The sequence below is a fragment of the Balaenoptera ricei genome, chromosome 4 (genome assembly GCF_028023285.1).
Source record: "Balaenoptera ricei isolate mBalRic1 chromosome 4, mBalRic1.hap2, whole genome shotgun sequence".
NCBI lineage: Eukaryota > Metazoa > Chordata > Mammalia > Artiodactyla > Balaenopteridae > Balaenoptera > Balaenoptera ricei.
Window position 1 is genome coordinate 151019655 of NC_082642.1, and position 20692 is coordinate 151040346.

At 46.3% G+C, this 20692-nt stretch overlaps 1 protein-coding gene across 2 annotated transcripts in view; it reads right to left on the bottom strand.

The window, feature by feature from the left end:
* Nucleotides 1-10743: 10743 nt before the first annotated feature.
* Nucleotides 10744-20692, bottom strand: part of RCAN1 (regulator of calcineurin 1) — a 94389-nt gene continuing 84440 nt past the window's right edge. Inside the window, exons 1-4 of one of the 2 annotated variants that reach the window (XM_059921494.1) lie at nt 19445-19789; nt 16535-16708; nt 14748-14907; nt 10744-12523 (exon numbers count right to left, since the gene is read on the bottom strand). In XM_059921494.1, coding sequence (XP_059777477.1) covers nt 12351-12523; nt 14748-14907; nt 16535-16708; nt 19445-19531 — 594 coding nt within the window. In that variant the 5' untranslated portion in view covers nt 19532-19789 and the 3' untranslated portion in view covers nt 10744-12350. Of the gene's footprint in view, nt 12524-14747; nt 14908-16534; nt 16709-19444; nt 19790-20692 lie in introns of those variants that run through there. The other variant, XM_059921493.1, reaches the window with a different exon arrangement.

Sequence of the window (20692 nt, forward strand, 5' to 3'; positions counted from 1 at the left end):
CCTCTTATGGCCCAACAGCAAGTTTCCCTCCCCACTCTGTTCCTGTGGATAAGGTCCCCCAGCTAAACACCTAGCCCCCCCACCCCTTATCAAATAGATCAGGCTCAGTTCCTGCTTACCCCTGAGTAGTGGGTTTCCGTCCCCTCTCGGCTGGTAGAATTGCTCAGACAAGCCCGTCACATCCTCCCAGGGGAACCAGGGGCCACCCCACCCCCTTGTTACTACAGAGCCTGCCTTCCACCGCCCTGCTTGTTCACTCTGTTCTGACTGTAACCCCCATGTGCCCCTGTATGGTATGCAGTACCCCCCTCTCCCGGGCTGTGAGTGTGTGTGACCAATAAACTGCTTTTTATCTCATCTGTCCTGTGTTAGGTGTTGTGTGTTCATCCATCCCCATAACCCTGGGGTAGGAATCCCTCCTTCATGAACAGGGTGAAGGGGAGGTGATTAAAACAGATGACAGAAGCAAATGCTTGGTGTGCAAGGAAGGGGTCATGAGCCAAGGAACACAGGTGGCTTCTGGAAGCTAAAAAAGGCGAGGATTCTCCCCTAGAGCCTCCGGAATGAATGCAGTCCTGAGGACACCTTGATTTTAGAAATCTGATTTCTAGAACTGTAAGATAATAAATTTATGTGGTTTCAAGGCCCCGCGTTTGTGGTAATTTGCTACCAGCAGCCATAGGAAATGAATGCATCTTGTTTATCTTCTTCATGGCATCTCTCACTATCTGAAGTTATTTAATTTATTTATTTGTATGTTTATTGTCTAGTTCCTCTTACTAAGCTCTGTGAGAGTGGGCTCTGTGTTGGTCTCCATCACCTCATCTCCAGCTCTGCCAACAGTGCCTGGCACATCTGGATGCTGAATAAACACTTACTGAGTGAGCCTTGAGTGAAATATGACAATAGTGCAGTGGCCTATATGTGGCATTATCTGCGCTTCTACTCTTCCACTGGTTCTGATAATCATGGGGAGCCTGATTTTAAAAATCATAGTAACCTTACTTTGCACATTTTACAACAATGCTTTGTACTAAGAGTATTGTATCCTTGAAAAAAAAAAAACCCACCCAAATTCAAAGCTGTATTTTGTTGCAAAATTGCTTAGGAAAGAGCTTAATGTAACTATTAAACTATATTTATAAACGCCTCATTAAAGGGGAGAGGAGAGATCAGTGTTTGAGTCCACATGGCCTGCAGCGTGCAGTAAAGGGACGGCCTGAGGAGAGATCACGTTCATTGGGGGCTGACAGCTCACAGGGCCACACAGGCTGCCCCAGAGGAGCTGGCCTTGGACAGGCCGTGCGGCGCTGTGAGTCTGGCCCGATGAAGATGCCACACCTCCCCTGTGAGGTTACACCTTACACCTCTGTATTAGTTTTCTATCACTGCTCAACGAATTACCAGCAACTTGGAAGTTTCAAAGAACACATTTAGCATCTCACAGTTTCGGTGGGTCAGGATCCAGGTCTGTGATGGCTGCATCTTCTGCTCAGGGTCTCTCCCCAGGTGAGACCCCCTTGGAGTCAAGGTGTTAGCCAGGGCTGCGATCTCACCGGAGGCTCCGAGTCCTCTTCCAAACTCACGCGGTTGTTAGCAGAAGTCATTTCCTTGCAGCTGTAGAACTGACATCCCCTTTTCTAGCTGGCTGCTGGCCAGGGACTGCCCTCAGCTTCTAGAAGCTGCCCCCAGGTGCCTGGCACACGGCCCTCCTCTCACAGCTTGCCTCTTCCCGGCCGGCAGGAGAACCCTGCTACGGCTCTGCTCTCCTTTAAGGACTCGCCTGATGAGGTCAGGCCCACCCGGGAGCATCTTCCTTTGGATTAACTCAAAGTCAACTGAGTCGGGTACTGCGTTCTAACTGTGAAATCCCTTTTCCCATATAAGGTGATATCACCATGGGGGTGATAGCCTGTCACAGTCACAGGGCCTGCCCACACTCAAGGGAGAGGCTTGTTCCCCAGGGGTGGCGGTGGGAATCTTGGGGGTCAACCTCGCCAGTCCACCAACCACCACCCCTCGACCCCAATTCACAACTGCATTCTCACCAATCCCATCCTTTCTAACCCCAGGGAGCACGGCCTCAGCCGGACTTCTGCTAAGCTCTGGGAACTCTCTTACGACTGGGGACAATGGAACTCTCTCATCAGACCAGGGATGGCCTCCTGCTGAGCCCCCTTGCCTGCCCAGGTCACCTCTCTGCCTCACCTCCCATCCTCCTTGTCGGCCTCCGCCTCGGAACCTCCGCTCCCCGCTCGCTGCTGTATCTCTCTCCTCCGTACTCCCTGAGCGTGTACAGCTCAATACGGGCAGCAGGGGGCGCTGCCGGCCTTGGCTGGCCGGCCGTCCCAGAAGGCGGGAGCTCAGCCGCATCCGAAGCCCATGCGCCTCTTCCTGGATTCCCGGCTCTCTCCCAGGAGGAGGCGGGCCGTGCCGATGCCTGAGGTCTCCTCCGTCCCAGCCTGCGTCTCTGCAGGGGAGTTAGCCCTGCCGCAGGGGAGTGGCAGTGCAAGGGTAGGGGGCTTCCACGGCCGGGTCCCTGCTGGCGGATGAGCACGCCTCCGCCTCTGCCCGTGGTCTGGCGGTGGCGGCGAGGATGGAGAGAGGAGCGGGGCGGTCCCTGATTGAAGAGGGGCCCGCGCTGCCTCCTCCTCCTGTCCCTGTTTTGTGTCTGGAGGCCCCCTCCCAGCCACCCTGCAGTGTTCGCATCGTCGGCGGTAGGTTCTTCTCATTGGCGCCGTCTCAGGCACTCTTTCTAGTCTCTTCCGCCTGAGCACAGCTCCACTGGGTGAGCTCCAGGTCACAGTTTCCTGGGTCCTTCACGACAGGCCGAGGGGCTTGTCTGTTTGGTGGTAGAACAGGGTCCCCGGGCCCTGGCCGCCAGCTTCCACAGGCCTGCAGGTAAGGCCCTGAGATCTGCGGGCCAGCATATGAGCTGTGACCCGCTGGGCCCGCAATGTGCCGCTGCGTGCAGGCCCTGCCAGGCGCCGTGGCCATCCTGTATTCTACCCCACCGTCCCCTTCCCTTTCCCTCCTCCAGGTCTCCATCAGCTTCTGTAGTTGGAAGAGGCAGTGAGTGGGGCTCAGACTCACTTGGGCTGGGCTCAGAACAAAGCACGTCCCTCTAGGTGCCCTTGCCACGTGGCCTGAGTCTCGGACCCTCGGGATCAGGGGGGCAGCCCATCACCATACATGGCCTTGTACAGCTCCTGTTCTTGGCCGCCCAAACCCTTACTTTGGAGGCTTTGAGATCTTTGCTGCAATCACCCAACACTGGGCATTAGGACTGGGAATGTCCCCATTAATGTCCCCTTAAGCCTGAGCCCTTAAGGACATCTGTCGGTCAGCACCTTCCTGCGACCACCATCCTTGGAGCATGCCAATAGTGTATCCCAGTCAAGATCCAAACACCTTGCTTCCTGGGGAGGAAACTTCATTTCCAGAAAGTACTCTGAATTTTTGGTAATTCGTGATTTCCGTCGCTGGCTCGGGGGCCCACCTGCTGCCTAGCCCATGTGGCACAACCAGGCGGGGGCAGAATGGGTCATCTCCTGCCCTGGGTGTCCGGCAACATTGGTCTAGGGTGTAATTTTCTTCCGGGTAAGAAATCCAGTAGTTTCTGGTATTCGGGGCCCGAGGCAAAGGCCTGAGAATCACCATCCAGCTCCTTTCAGTCTTGTCCTGGGAACTTCATGGGAATTAGTATCTTTGGCAAACTTGAATACAGGGGACTGTGTTTAGCATGTTGGTGTAACTAGCCAGTGCTGAGCCAGGGAGAGCGTGTAGACAGGGAGGTCGGAGAAGAAGGACAAAGGCCTGGGGGAAGAGGGTCTCAAAGCCCGGGAAGGATTTTAAATTCTAAGTTGGGGAGCGGGGGGATGTTTTAGCTTCCTACTCCTGCTATAACCAATTACCACACACACTATAGCTTAATATAGCATTTACTCTCCTTAAGTTCTGGGGGCCGAGATCAAAAATCACTTTCATTGGGCTGAAGCCAAGGTGTGGGCAGAGCCATGTGGCCCCGGAGGCTCTGGGGGAGAATCCTTTTTCTTGCCTATTCCAGCTTCAAGAGCTGTATTTCTTGCATCCCTTGGCTCATGGTCCCTTCCTCCATCTTCAAAGCCAACAGTGTAGCAACTTCAAATCTCTTTTCTGTCATCAAATCTGTCTCTGCTTCTCTCTTATAAGGACTCTTGTGATAACACGTGGGGCCCACCAGGATAATCTCCCCATCTCGAAATCTTTATCTTCATCACACCTGCAAAGTTCCTGTTGCCCTGTAAGGTCACATCCACAGGTCCCAGGGATTAGAACCTGGATATCTTTGGGGTCCACCATCCAGCCCATCACACAGAAAGTCATGGTGCGGAGGCGGGGGGCAGTGAGCAAGGGCGTGGCGGGATCTGATGTACTGTAACAAGGGTCCCTCTGGTTCTGTGGACAGAACCGGTCACCGGTAGCAGAGCAGGTGACCACACAGGAAGCTCTTCAGCACCCCAGGGCAGAGACCTTGGAAGGCCAGGTGACCTGAAGGAGGGAGATTCTGGATGTATTTTGAAGACAGAGGTGAGAACATTTGCTAATGGGTTGGAGAGGAGTGTGAGACAAAGGGTTTCTCGGTTGAGCTGGGTGAATGGTGTTGCCACTGATGGGAACAAGGAACATGGGAGGAGGGACAGGCCTAAGGGTCCTGTGTGGAAATTAAGATAAAAAAGAGATTTTGGACTTGGGCACATTTTGTCTAAATGAAAAGCAAAATAAAAACAAACAAAAAACCAAACTTCCCGAGCACAGGATAAAATGAAGTTTGCTCAGGAACTCACCTCCTGAGATTGGCCGGCAGTTCAGTGGAGGTCAATGGAGGGGGCTCTTTCTGTGAACACAGGGAGCCTGGGGCTCTACCTCCTGAGCCCCCCACCATGGAGGGCCTGGTCCTTGACTGACGGGGACTGCCTCTGGTCCTTACTCAGGCCTGCAAGACCCAGGCCAAGAAGAGGATCCTTAGTGGGAGATGCCATTGACTCGAGCCATGCCAAGTTTGGCTTCACACTTGGTCCTGAAACCCTCACAAGGATGAGTCAATCTCTTCCAAGGTCAGCTCTCTCCTTTTATAGCCCCGCCTTCTGTTTCTCCCACCCCAACCTGAACCTCCCAGCTCTGAGCACAGATTCTTCACTCTGTCTCTTTTCTTAGACATTGGAAGCTTGACTACTCACCAGGAAGACCTTGATCTTTCAGAGAGGGGAGCCCCAGACACCAGGATCCAAGGAGATCTTGCTGACCTCATCTGGAGGCTAATGAAGCCCAGTCTCAGAAGTACAGTATCCTGGTTCAACACTTTGGAAGGGGAAACTCTTCCCATTGTTTTCCTGATGAGCCTACAGGGGTAAAAAGAGGAAAAAAGAAAAGAAAAACATCGGTGCAGAGGATAACTTCTCAATAGGTTATGACAGTAGACTCGGTCAGAGATATTGAGTAACTTCAGGGAGAAGAGTGACACCTGTTTTGGTGAAGCCACAAGCACTGTGAGGGTTAAATCCATCAAGAATCTGGAACAGAGCAGCTCTCAACAAAACAGGAAGACAAATCATTTATGAAATTCAGCAGAGAAAACTTGAAGTAACTGATTTGAAGTGGAAGCAGCTCGGGGTCTGAACATTGCACAGTTAGGTTTAGGGAAACAGTAGATTGGCAGCCAGATACCAAATGAAAAGAAGTCACATCTTGTTGTGGTTTTTAAGCCCCTTTTTCCTGTCTGTCTGTCTCCTGGATCTGGCAGGACTGTGTGTAATCTGCTACATACCTACTTATTAGTACCTCTACTCACCAAAAATCTGCCACAAATACCAAAAACTAAAGCTGGGACTAATTTTACCTTATAAAAAGCATGAATTCAAGTTAACTCAGTTAAAAGAAGTTATTTGGCAACTTATCCTATAATAAAACCACATACAAATATTAGATTTGAAAGGCATAAACATGCAGATATGATATAAGCCACTATTTATAATGGTTGTTGAGGATCTTCTATAGCTTCTGTAAGTTATTTCCCCAGTATTCATGGTGCTTAAATTTTTATTTCTATAAGAAAAAGAATGATGCACATTTTGTATAATTTGCAGGAAAAATGTTTTAGAAGCTTCAGAAATAAAATTGACCTTGCAGAAACGTAGTGCAGTTTTGTTTGTTTCTTTTTTTCTTTTTCTAATAATTCATTAATTTCAAATGCATCATTGCAGATGTATTTTCCTGGTATAGTATGTCACTGCTGACCGAGGTCTGGTGAGAGTGTGGATTGACATTAAAGAGGTGATAAAATGAATTTCGTTTACCTCTGATTACATATGGATGTATATATTCTTATTTATTTATTTATTTATTTATTTTTGGCTGTGTTGGGTCTTCGTTGCTGCTCGTGGGCTTTCTCTAGTTGTGGCGAGCGGGGGCCACTCTTCATTGTGGCGCGTGGGCTTCTCATTGCGGTGGCTTCTCGTTGTGGAGCATGGGCTCTAGGCACACGGGCTCCAGTAGTTGTGGCACATGGGCTCAGTAGTTGTGGCTCACTGGCTCTAGAGCACAGGCTCAGTAGTTGTGGCACATGGGCTTAGTTGCTCCACGGCATGTGGGACCTTCCCGGACCAGGGATTGAACCCGTGTACCCTGCATTGGCAGGTGGATTCTTAACCACTGTGCCCCCAGCAAAGTCCCATGGATGAATATATTCTTGAAGTAGTAATTGGTTGGTTCTGAGCATATGAAAAATTAGTCATATATTAAACTTTAGGGAAAGAAATATGACCTAAGTTATTTTTTAAAGTTAACAGATTGTCATGGACATATCAAGGTCTTCTAGAAGAGCTTAATCAGAATGCTCACACTCTAATTTGGGAAGCTGCTTTGCCTTGGTGTATAATACTGTGTTCTAAGAATGTTATGAAAGCATTATACACTTGAAAAATGTTTTTACAAAGATAGAGTGAGAAGTAAGACCTTCCCCCAACTTTTGTCCATTGTCTAAGATTTAAATTCTTTTCCTTTATCCTGATTTTAAAAATAAATTAACTTTATTGAGGCATACTTTACATAAAACAAAATGCACACATTTTAAGTATGCAGATTGATCAGTTTTGGACAAATGTATAAACTTGTTTTACTACTAATGTGTTGTTATTACTGCTGTTATTACTGTGTTGCTCTATCAAGATATAGAACATTTCCATCATTCTGAAAAGTTCCATGATGCTCCTTTCCAGTCACTCATCCTCTAGCCAATCAATCTGTTCTGAAAAGAAAATTTTAAAAACAAAGTTTTTTTTCTTTTCTCATCTTTTGCTTTACTCCAACACAATTATGTCTCCTTTTCTTTTTCTTTCATTCTTGTTGCTCTAGCAGCCTGGCATTTTGTTGAATTAAAGCACTGAGCTGATTATTGGCTCTACTGACTAAGGAGAGAGAAACATGCCTTATTATTTTTCTATTTTTTCTCAGTGAACTTTTCACTCTTCATCCTCTGAAATCTGCATCCATCCATCCATCCCACCCACCCACCTATTCATCCATCCATCCATCCATCCATCCACCCACCAACCCACCTATCCATCCATCCATCCATCCATCCATCCATCCATCCATCCATCTATCCATCCATCCACCCATTCACCCACACACCCATCCATCCATCCATCCATCCATCCACCCATTTGCCCACACATCCATCCATCCATCCATCCATCTGTCCATCCATCCATCCATTTGTCCATCCATTCACCACCCACCTATTCATCCATCCATCCATCTGTCCATCCATCCATCCATTCGTCCATCCATTCACCACCCACCTATTCAACCATCCTTCCATCCATCCATCCATCCATTCCATTCATCTACCAATTCACCCACCCACCTGTCCATCCATCCAACTTTTTTTTTTTTTCCAACTTTTGTTGAATGTCTGCTCTGAGCCAAAGGCCACCGGGAATCCCATCTCCACTTGATTTATGTTCTAACAGGGAAGACAGACAATTTAACAATTATGCTAAAAAGGCAATACATACTACAACAGGGAAGTATGGGACACAATGGTTGACACAGCAGGAGTAGCTGGGAGGGATTCTCAGGAGAAGAGACATTAATGGTGGAGACGTAGGACAAATATCAATGAGTCGGCTAATTATTTCAGGAATATTTATTGAGCACTGCAGGCTGGGCACAGTGGTAACTGCTAGTGATTCAGACAGAGGTGAGTAGGGCAGACATGGGATGGTTCTCACGGTATACACATCACTGTGGAGTTAGCCCAGGCAAGGCTGGGGCAGTGGGATAATGTTTTAGGGAACATGCTCAATGGAGCACAGGGAAGAGAGAACAGAGTGAGTTAGAAACACTGCAGATTCCACATGACCAGAGTATGAATGTCAGCCAGGAGGGGCGTTCTTGATAGCCTTGAAAGATACAACTGTGAGCAGGGGCTACAGCAAGCAGTGAGCAGCTTGGCTGTCAGTCGCTGTATAGAATGGTCATCGGATCCCTAATCAGAATCTTGAAAGAAGGAGAAACGGTGCATGTAGGCACCACATCTCAGTCACTTCCAAATAATCTTCTCTGGCTTTCATAAACGTAGTCATGATTAAAATGACCTTTCACGAACAGCGGGAGGGAGTGCTGAAGAAAGTGAGGTATGTGAGAATAAAATCCGTCTACCTGATTGCCATGTAACTTTTGGTGAGTCACGAGAGTGAGAATTTCAGATGTGAATTAAAGATTGCCAAGTGTGGCGGCATACTTGAAAAAAAATTCCCTACATGTCCTGGTTTAGAATCAGAAGACACGAGAATTGGAGAAGAAAAAAATGTATTTCTTATTATATTCTAACTTCTTCTCAGATAATTTTAAGGTAAATTATTTATGTAATTTCCATCTGAATTGTTGACCTTTAGATGAAATTTACTTGATAGGCACTTAATGCAAATACTCCACAGGATTCTTTAAATGCTGTAAAATATGACATACCCCAACTGCCGATTCACTGTTGGTCATAACATGTCTGTATAGTATATTTAATCCTTTGCAATGAATATTTGAGAAAATCTATTTAGTTGGTAGTGAGTTCTGTACAATTTCACCTAAAATTAGAGCTCTCCAAAAACCCAAATCTCCTGCGGGCACTAATTCTCACAACATTCTGGACATGAAAAATCCTAAATGCTTGCTGACTGCAAGTCAATGTTTATAGCCCGAGTATTAATAGCCGCACGAAATGTTATACTTCTCTCATCATTTACCGCCCTTTGCTTGGATTTAGCATACATTGAGGGGCTGATTTTCTTTTCTTGGATGGATGGCTCCAAGCTACTTATCAACAGATGAGAAATATATTCTATGAAAATCTCTTAAAGGAACACATCCAATCAATGGCAAAGGATGCATCCCGCGTGATTCTGCCTGTTTTGTGTCTGTCGTTTTGTATTTTACTGAGCCCTCTCGCTAGCAGGGCTAGAGAGATGCTTGAGTCCTGGGCACGTGCGTGATTTGGGGCCCTTCATAATCATCTGCCAGGTAACCAGACTGTGAGCATTATTGGCTTTGGAATTTCAGGTGAGGCTGTACCTGCCACAGAACCACTTATCAGACATCGTCCATCAGGAGTGAGGCTGTTTGTTGACTTGTGATTTCTACTCTAGGGTCTGACGGCTTCCCCGGGCAGTGGGACCAGCCATCTGTATTTCCCCAGTTGTGTAAGGGGAACTGTTGGAAATCTGCATTAACTGACAACACAATTCGACTTTATTCCAGGGTTATTAATGTTATGTTTTGTTTTGCCACATCGTGTGGCTTGTGGGATCTCAGTTCCCCCACCAGGGATTGAACCTGGGCCCCGGCAGTGAAAGCCCGGAATCCTAACCACCAGGCCACCAGGGAACTCCCTCCAGGGTTATTTATGAAACAGGATCCTGGACCAGCACACTTCCCAATTCAGTTCTGCTCTGCAGGGGCTCCTAGTTATTCAACATGATGACAAATAACAGCCCTTCCCCCCGACCCCTGTGGTTAATTAGTGAATCTCCTCAACAATGAGATTCAACCAATCTGGTAGAAATGTGGATTTTCCAACATGTTTAAACCTCAAACGTATATGAATTTAAAATATGCAAGTGCCGTTGGGGAATGACAGAATGAGGCCGCTTGTACAAGAAAAACAGAGAAGCAAGTGAATTTTCATGGAAAAATGCCTGATGCTCATCTCGATGAAGATGAACACCATTTGCTCTAGTTTGGCAAATAAACATGGGGTTGTTTAGGCCTTTGAGGGCTGGCCAGGAGCTCACCACCATTTGTAATAAGAGTTCCAGGTGAGATTCAAAGAGGAGGCTTAACAGACAGATTTTCTGAACATAACTGGCCTTTGTAACTTAGTATCTTCCATTGGCATGTTTTCTAACAGGAAAGAAAACTCCTTAAGTTAACAATCAGAAGGATTGTCCTTTAGTGGATCTGCTGGCGAAAAGGGTTTTCATCAGAGTATCCTCTCCCTGGACAAAGGAAATACTCAGACTTCTGGTTTCAGTTTTCTCCATTTTCCCCTTTCCTAGGTGACGCACCATTAGTGTGGATGACCCTCTGTGAATCGCAGCAAGGATCTGGGAGTTTCCAGACTCAACCTGATGAAGGGATGCGTCCTTCTGAGACTGCAGAATTCAAAGGGCGCACAGGTTGACAATTAGAAATAAAATGACAAACAGGTAACTTTTCCGTAAAGAGCATATTGTGTCGATTTATTATAGAATGCAGTTAAAAAAAATATCTTGAGGTTAGCCCCTCCAGTTTAAAAGCACTTAACTAGGGACACTTGAACAGCTATGCAATGGTCTCTCCCTCATCTGCCCCGACCCCCCACCAAGTACTGTAAACAGGGTTTTGAGAACATTCAGTCAATGTCTTGATATGGACAGCCCCATACCTTTGCTTCTTAAAGAAAACCATCTTCCACATTTCCAAAGCATGCATTGTTACTTGGCATTAGGTATCTCAAAAGGACAAACCTTGTTATATGGTATTGTAAGGCCAAAACAGAATACCTATGGACCAGACACACACATGACAACTAGAAAACAATTACAAACATTTAACCTAGTGTGACAATTCCGTCAGGAACGAATGGGGAAAGGCACAGCATCCTTCTCGTACCACCACACATCTACTGTCCACTTCACATGCTTTGAATTCAGGTCCTGTCAAATGGTTGAAAGGCGTTTTCTATAACATACAATTCACAGGGAGGTTAATACATCTTACACTAGTCTTCCACGGCCGTATTTCTCACCCAAGGGCACAACAGGTATGAATATATGCTATCAGCTTTATTTACAAGTTTATCTTGATGTTTCAGTGGGGTTAAAAAAAAAAAATCAATCATCTCAACTGACAGTTCCCCCAAAAAAGGGTTTTGGCTATGATTCATGTATATAAACCACCACGTAAAAGAAATAAATGAAACCCATTTATGGTCTGATCTAAAACAACTAAAATTTCTCACCCACTAAGAGTTGGCAGTGAAACTGCTATTTTCTGAGTTTTATAAGCGAAACGCTACGTAGGAATTTCAGATCGACTTGTTTTGCAAAAGCACAAGTTCTAGGTTGCATCAAATAGGATGCTGAGTGGGTGTATTACCGGTAGAATCCCCCACCGTGTGTGCTGTTGCAAAGACAGGCATTGAATCTGGAAAGGTGACAGATTTTGCAAATGCTTTCCTATCTTCCCCAAAGATGTAAAACAACAATGGCGTAACTCTATATACGACCAAAGGTTAGTTCTGAAAATCAGTAATACACATGCACAAACATTAGAACGTGAGGGGGAAAAATGAGACACTACAATTTCCACATTGCACTGTTGTCTTCACAACCTTTCTGCACCAGACACCTTATGGCTTCACGTGGTGCCTTTTCCTATTGGGAGAGAGAGTCTACCTTGTAGGCTGGTTGGAAACAGAAGGCTCTCCCTGGACCCACTGATCAACCTACCCCTGGCAAAAACAGAACCTACCAGAAAAGAACAAGTACAAAACACTATCGTTATTGGTTTTCTCGAGACGTTCCCAGAAGTCCTTGTGCGATCACCCCACACTCAGTGATTGGCTCAGGACATTCCCAGGAGCCAGGAGCATTGACTGATGCGCAGCGTCGTTAGAACCAGAAGACAAAGCCTCGATTCTCTTCTGAGCAACATGGAATTTCTGCCACAGCGATCACAGGCTGCCACCTCCAAAGTTGTGACTGGCCACTTCCACAGTAAAAGATCCCTTCTCGTGAGTATGATTCAGAACACTTCTTCGTCCGGGTGCCAGTTCAGCTTAAGTGGACGGGCGAGTACTCCGGCCTCCTGGTCTGGATAATTTTGGGTTTGGGTCTCTTCATTCTTTCCATCTCGTCTTCTTCCTCGTTCTCCTGGTCGCTCTCACACACGTGGACCACCACGCTGGGAGTGGTGTCGGTCGCTGCGTGCAATTCATACTTTTCCCCTAGGGAAGGAAAATAAGTGCAGGGTAACTCAGGCAAGGACCCGAGGGTCAAAGAGCAAACGGATGCGCACGTAGGGGTCCGCTCGGCCAAGCTTCCGCGGGCATCCAATGGGGACTGAGGGCCACAGGCAGCCGCACTCTGGATTGGTGTTTCTCTGGTGGCTCATTCTGTATCTCACCACCGTAAATGACTCAGCTTTCAATCAAACCCTCTGAGTCCAGGCATATGGAAGGTATGGAAGGAGTGTATTTTTTAATTACACTTAGCATGTTCACCAGGCCCTCTAGGCTCCCCAGAGGACTTCCCCTTCCCCGGTGTGGTGCAAGGAGCGCCCATTCAGGAAAAGACGGTGCATGAATAAAGGCGTTAGGAAAGGACCTCTTGAGCCTCCTGCTAGCCCACGATAGGGGCAGGAAGCACGGGGAGGCCCTGCGCAAAGACACAGGTGTGCTGTTTGAAACGGGTGCTCTGAAAACATTTTTGACCACACCATATCCTTTTTCACACAACTATCAACCCCTTGAACCAGGCGTGTCCTGCTGTTCTATGTCAGCCTGAATTTTATCAGGTTCAGTCAAGACGCTTTTACTCATAAAAAAAGGTGTTGCCTCTTCTCTACCCCACACGTGAGACTGGAATGCTATTGTAACTGAGTCTGAAAGGGGGAAAGAGCCTCAGCATTCTCGGGGTAGGGGGGAATTAAGGTGGAGGGTCAGAGAGATCGCTCAAAATGTTGGTCACGATCCCCTTTGCAAATCCCTATCTACCTGCCGAGGAGTCACAATCCAGAAAGCATGGGGACAGGATCATATTGGCAAAATCTTTGCAATCTTTCAACTGTTGAAAGAAAGACTATTCAAGGTCATAAGCCCTAAGTAAACTAAGGGCAAATTGATCCTATTATGGCTATTTTCCAGAAGGGTTTCTCAAACAAGCCGTCTGTAAAGAAGTGGTAGGTTCTAGAGTGTGAAGAATGTTCACTAGCAGCACTTCCTGCCTCTGGAGCAGTCTGACACCTCTCCCCAGGTGGACATCCCCTTCCTCCCTTCTCTAACATTCCAGAAGGTTCCAACCCTCTGCTCCCTAATACACCTTGGCCTGGAGCTGCCAGGAGGGGCACTGGCCACTTCCATCTTGACCTTCATGCCACAGTGAGCAGTAAGTAATGTGAGTCTTGCTTTCTACCACAGGGGGAATTTCCGTCAGAGCGATGTTAACAGAGATGTAATCTTTTCCATGTGGAACTGCTGATGGTCCAAGAAAATAAAACCATCCACTCAAAGGAACATCAGATTGCTGGTCAAGGAGAAAGCTGATGGCCTCAGCATTTATTGCATTTGCTCCACGAATAGGGCAGAAGGGGGGCTCAAACCTCTCTACCCCAAGACCCCCGCTTGCACCTGCCAGCTCACCCAAACCCTATCAGATAGGACAGGAACCTCCAACATTTTACTGTTTCCAGAAAACATGTTTTGAGCACTGCCGATAAGCTAGGCACTATATGAAGTGCTTTTTACACGATGATCTCATTTACTACTCCACTCGGTAATGCCCATTTTCTGGATGAGAAGCCTGAGGCCAGAGTACCTTTCTTCCTAAATGCTCACACCTTTGCCCCTTCTGAGGACCGGAACCTCTTCTTTCCCTGGCAAGCTCAGTAGGGGAGCACCCCTCCCTACTGGGCTTTGTGACTGGGGCTCTTTCTCCACTATGATCTATGGGTCTCTGCTCCCTCACACATTCAAAAGGTCAGGGGAGAATCAGATCAACAGATGAAATTACCTTGACTAAAAATGAAATGTCTAAAAGTGGGGAAAGCCTGTTTTCCCTTTCCAGAATCCAATCACTCATCCCCACTTGGAGCAACAGGACGTGAGGCCGGGTCTTGAGTCCCTCACACCGGCTGTGCTCAGTGGGTAAGGGGATGGAGTCACGTGATGCGGCCCAGAGGGATCATGGTACTTGGTCCCCTGGACCAGCTTGCACGCTTTCCTAAGGGATGAAGTCAGAGGCAGGCGTGCATGCTCCCACCCCAGGGCATGGGTTACTTCGATTCAGAAGAAAGCAAATAGAGACAATTCACAACACACACTGGCACTGATCACGTGAGAAGTGGAAAGAGCAATGGGGTCGTGGCCACTCCTGCTGCAGGCGAGCCTCTGTGCCTTAACCACAATCTCTCCACGTCTCCTTGCCCCTTCTCCACCCGAGGGCACTGCTTACCTGGCCCCAGCTTGGAGATAGCATATAAAAGGTCATAATTTATGACGGGAGTAGCGTCTTCCACTTGTTTCCAACCGACCGGCGGCGAGGCAGGAGGAGAGATCAGAAACTGCTTGTCTGGGTTTGGTGGAGCCAGGTGTGAACTTCCTATGTGTAAAGTCTGAGGAGAGAGATAAATGCAGGTGGTTGTTCTCGGGGGAAGAACTGAAGCAGCAATAGCACTTAATGGCAGCCTACGGAAGACAGGTGTGAAGGACAAACCCACGTCCAGACAGCTGAACAGGTGCAGCCCAAGGATGAATCGCAATACGGTTTCTAAGGGTGGGGAAGGGAACTTGGATTATGGTGCAAACATGATTAGAAGTCTCTCGCAGGACGGGGACTCACAGGCCCCGGGACTGCAAGTAATTATGCTTGAACTAGACTGACAGAAAATATACGGAGATAATTTTAGTATACACGGGAAAAGGAAAGCACTGTCCCTGAGGTCAGGAGGGATCTCAGCATCAATTGCTTCCAGCTCCTCATATTACGGTGGCATCACATCCTATCACAGAAGCTCCAAAGGCTAAGCGACATCTCTAAGATGACCCCGGACCCCTGCCCATCACGCTCTCAGGCTTCCCTCCCTCTGGGGCTCTGAATCAGACGCCAAAAGTGAGGAAGGAAAAATACATCTACCTTCCAGGATACCTATTTAAAAGAATAATGATAAGAAACAATGACCAAGATCCTAGTTTTGGCTTAAAAATTATACCAGTGATTAGAGGGCTGTTTGGAGAGATCTTACAACAAAATCTTACCAGCTTGGACTTTCTTTGTTCTTTAGTATCACCCCCCCAAAAAAAAAATTCACAATGAACATGCATTTACTTTAATAAACCAGAAAAAGTCGTGGAGAGACCAAGTAATTACTTATATGGAACCCCACCAAACACAGAAGGGAATTTGCTCCTAAGGATCCAAGGTTGAAGCCTGCGCCTCGCACTTACCACCAGGGGGCAGGGCATCCCGACTCTCATCTACCCTGGAAGGGCAAGTTCACCTTCCCGCCAGGTCAGGAAGCCCCTCTACAGGATCTGCTCCCGTACTGGCAAGGGGAACGCAGGGCCCCAGTGGGGGGTCTCTTTCACCAGGGAGCAGCATCCGAAGAGCCCCTGCCCCTCCCCCTGCCAAGCTGTTGGACTCCGGTAACATCATCAAATGGAACTTTGTGAGCTGCCTAGAAGGCAGTTGCTGGGGGAGGCAGGAAGGGTGATGCAGGAGAAAAAGCAAAGCCGCCGCACAGCTCCCGGGAGTGCCCTGGGGCCGGGACCCCCGCTTACCGCGAGTATTTCTTAGCACTTACTACCTGCCTGGTGAACCCATTTTTTTCCTTGCAGGCCGGGTCTGGCAGCCCCGTGCTGATGTGCAGGACCAGCTTGCAGATACCAGCTCGCCAGGAGTGAGCGGGATGTGGGGACCCAGCACAGAGCCGAACCGCTCTGGTCCGGGGGGTCAAGGGTAGCCACGCCCACGACTCTGCGGTTCTCCACCTTCCTGAGTCAGGAAAGGCTCTCTTTCTCCCCTCATCACTCAACCCAAGAAGGTCATCTCTGAGGGCACTTTCAAATACACCCCGATGTCTTCTTAAAATAGGTGACATGAAAAATTTCGAGCATGAATTTTGCCCTTCTCAAGATGATTTCTTGGAGTTTTAAATCAACCTATACGGAATGGATGTCTAAGCTACTTTTAAGGATGGGAGGGAGGAGGGAGAAGGATGGGTATCAATGAACTCGATTCACCTGAGCGAAATATAATTTCATTTCCTTTCCAAGAAATTCAGTCTTATGTAGCTGGAGTCTGGCATCTGCTGCAGATAATGGGTTGCTGAAGTTTATTCTGACTCGTTTGAAGCTCTTAAAATACTGAAAGGTGATATCTTTGTCATATGTCCTAAAGAGGGATTCAAATTTGGCCTGAAAAATAAAAATAAAAGGAGTTGAAATTTACCTGCATATGACCTTTGACTGGATGACTTCATTACATTTCTTATGGAGGAACCAAATTATTAATCATGTCAAGAACTTCCAACTTTTTTCTTAGAGAAGACAGAGAACCCACCTTTCTCCTCTGGGGAGATTCTGCCCTTTTAATTTAATATACGTGATTTTATACAAAAGTAAGAATGTACGATTTACTAAATTCATTTAATCAGCTGGACAATTACCAATACTTCAACACTTCTTACAGTCACGGAAACATTCTTTTTAAAGTAGAAGGAACATTTTCGTTTGGTCATTTGTCACCCTTCTGGCCTGCCAGACCCTATTGTCCTGTGACCTTCCCCAATCTAGTGAACTCCAATCCCACCACTCAGCTCAGGGCATTGCTTTGTCCATCAAATATGGCTTTTGGACTTAAAAGCATTGGAGCTAATTTCAAAAAAAAAAAATTATTATTGAATTGGTAACCAATGAAGTTAATGAAAAGCCTTGCATTTCTTAATGTAAAGGAAGCAGTTTTTAAAAAATTCCCATTATTATGTTCCCATTCAATCTGTTACTCTTTAACTCTCTAAAATAGTACTGGTTTCAAAAATTAACATTCTGCCAATGAACCCATTTCTGCACGCTGGCTTTAATACATGTACAGATCCAGCTCTAGTGTTAAAAGCACTAGTGAACACTTTGAAACAGCATGAGTTCTTAGAATTGAAATGCCCAAGTTCAAGGACTAAAAGCCTAGATTCAGGACAGCGTTCATCAGCTCCTGGGAAAAGCTCTAGGGAGCAACCCCGGGCCGGGTCCTGAGTGGTGGTGCCCTTGGGGGGACCTGGGAGGCCACTGCAACCTTTCTGACAAGAGAGGGAGGTGATGGACAGTCTTGAAACTTCCAGGAAGATTATGCAGGGACTTTTAGTCACCGAGCTTTCTGAATCCTTTTTCAGACTAAACTGTGAGGATGGTGAGAGGCAGATGGGGGTGAGAGGCAGATGGGGGTGGGATGGCAGATGGTGAGAGCCCAGATGGGGCAGCGTGCCCTCCACCCAGATGACTGGTGAGAAGAGAAGGCCCTGGAGCCCACAAGTACCCTGGAGACGTATGCAGAGCACGGTGCTTCTGCAGAGGGGAGAGAGGGTTCCCAGCAAGAAGGGAGAACATCTTCGAGGATATTCAGTGCTAGAAAGCCGGGGAGGGGACGGGCCTCCCTGTCGCTCAGTGCCTGGTCCACAGGGCAGGGCTGTGGGCAGGTCCCGCATTCCCTTCTGGCTGATGTCTCCACGGGGCAGGTGGCTCGGGGGGGAGTGGGGAACAGCTCACAAACGTTCTCTCTTCAAATTCCCCGGCTTCTCTTTAGTTGATGGAAATGTCTGTGACTTTCCTACGAGGGGTGTTGCAGAGGCAAAGAATGAGAAAGAATGCACGGCAGATGTTTAAGCTGCGATTTCATCTGGCTGCACGTGACTTGTTCTCCACCCGTCCCGAGCACGGGCAAGTCTGGGGCATAAGGGTGTCTGCGCAGATCTGGAATTTCACACGACCTCATCCATAGGCACTGTGACCAACTGCTTAGTTTTAAAGTTATCGTTCATAATTTAAGGGAGATGACTTTGCTGAATATTTTTAGAATACAAGTCAGGGCTTAGGACCAGAACCCAAGAGAACCCACACTATCTTGTTAATTTCGTATTGCTATTATGCTATTAGTATTCTCTTATAAAATAATCTTATTTGTTCTAATAACCGATACCTAGTGATTATAGTTAGTGGATGGCATCTCTACTTAATTAAGTAAATCAGTGATTTTACTCATATAAGGCTAACATTAAATACATAGACTTTGTAGTACTTTTACACATAGAACATGCTCTAATATCTAGTTCAAAAACTATAGCCCCGGCCTGCAAGCATTGTACACAGTTATGGAGTTAAATTTGATTTAAAAAAAAAAAAAAAGAAACCTTCCGATGTCTCAGTAGGGCTTTGGGTATAAAGGTATAACACGATCACCGCCCCCCAAACAGAACATACAGAATTCATTCATATATAATATTGTTAGAGATCAATTAGATAGCTTCGTAGCTACTGATGAAAATCTTACATTTTAATCAAATGAAGAAGAAAAGCATAGTAATTAAAATTACTAGTTATGTTAATAACCATCAATGAGAGCTGCTTCCCAGGAGGTATACTCATCCTACACTTAAGTTATGTATCCAGTTTTATTATTTATTTGCTATGGCTGCATTTTCTCCAGCTAGAGAAATCTGGAAACTTGAAGACAGGCCCTTATAATTACTGCAAACATTCAAATATCTTTCCAATATTGATTTCCTGAGATAAAAATCAAAGTATCCTGAACTCTAAATGTCAAAGTGAAACATTCTGTTCACTGTCAGAAAAGTCCTCCCTCCAAAAGTTTACTTATTGATACAACCCACACAGAATGAAAAAACACCACGCCAAACCCTCCCTTACTACCTGGTCAAGGGACGCAGACGTTTTTAAATATTGAGAGCTTTAAAAATTCCTTCACAGTTAATTCCTCAGGCAACACCTTTTGATTTTTAAGGCTCAAAGCATTCTGGATGTATTTCAAAACCCCCAAACGCACAAGACAGCCACATACCCCACCAAGTATTTCAGCTAATAGTCCCAATTAACATAATAGTTTGAAAACTCTCAAAAATCACATTATATCAGAAACCTTACCCTGGTTTCACTTTCGCTGAAGATCTCACTGTTTGCCACACAGGCAATCAGGGAGCTAAAACTGTAGTTAAAGTTTCTGAAGTGCATCTTGCTTTCTTACAGTGAAAGCCACAGCAATTCCCGCGGTCAAGCCCCAAGTAAGGTTCCTTTACCAGAGGCTGTAAGTTCTTTCTCGAGCCCTCACTTATAAAGCACCGAGGTCCGGCCCCCACCGGGAAAAAAAAGCACCGCTTCCAGAGCATCCTGTTTGGACACCAAATTCCTGAGTCAAGTCCTACTTGCTCGCAGGCAGGCAGAGACACAGTGTAAGTTTCTACTGGAAAGAGGTGACGTCAACACCTTAGTCATTTTCCCTATGCTAATTAACTTTGCTTGGGGAGGATGGAAAAAACTGCCGAGGTTTGCTTTGCAGCTGCTTTATCTACCCCTCTTGCAGCATAGTTTCCACTGGTAGTAATTCCATTCAGCCACTCAGTCACCAGGCTCCTCGGCTGAATGGGACGACCCTTCTTAAGATGGAAAATGTTACAGAAGAACAGGAGGAAGGTCTACAGCAGTAAACAGTAATTAGCCTCCAGGGAACTCTCAAGGCTTGGAGAAACCTGGAAACCGAAGTCTTGGCCAGTTGTTTGATCCCTGTAATTTCCTGAACACTTAAATCAAAGTTTCATATGTTGGGGTATTAGAGAAAACATTTTGAAATCGGTCTTGGTCAATGAACTCTGCTTTTAAAGAAAAAGTGGACTTCATTTTGAAATACGGCCTTTTTTTTTTTTCTGATTAAACTTTATTGGAGGAATGTCCTAATTCCCACTTGTATTTCACAGTGAGAATGTGAGAAGAGATCCTAGGATTTTCATTGGAAAACTTTATTATTGTAATTTGAGAACCAGGAATATGCAGCACTTTGATCATTTTCTAACAGCTGCTAAATTCGGGAAAAGATACAAAAATATTTTAGAGGATCTAGCCTCTGAAGCTGAGAAAAGAAACATTCAGAGGTTGTCTTAGAGACTCATAGACTGAAAGTTTTTGTTTTTGCTTTAATTAGGAAAGGAAGAAGAAATAGAAAGAACGTACACTACAATTGAAAAGTTAGTTCAGTTGGCCTTTTTTCAGGTAAGATGTCTGGTCTTGGAGAAGCACACTGGATGTCAGGATGCCAGTTCTTTGAAAAGGCTGCAACTCTTTTTTTCCAACTTTTTATTTTATTACTTTTTAAATTGAAGTATAGTTGATTTACAATGT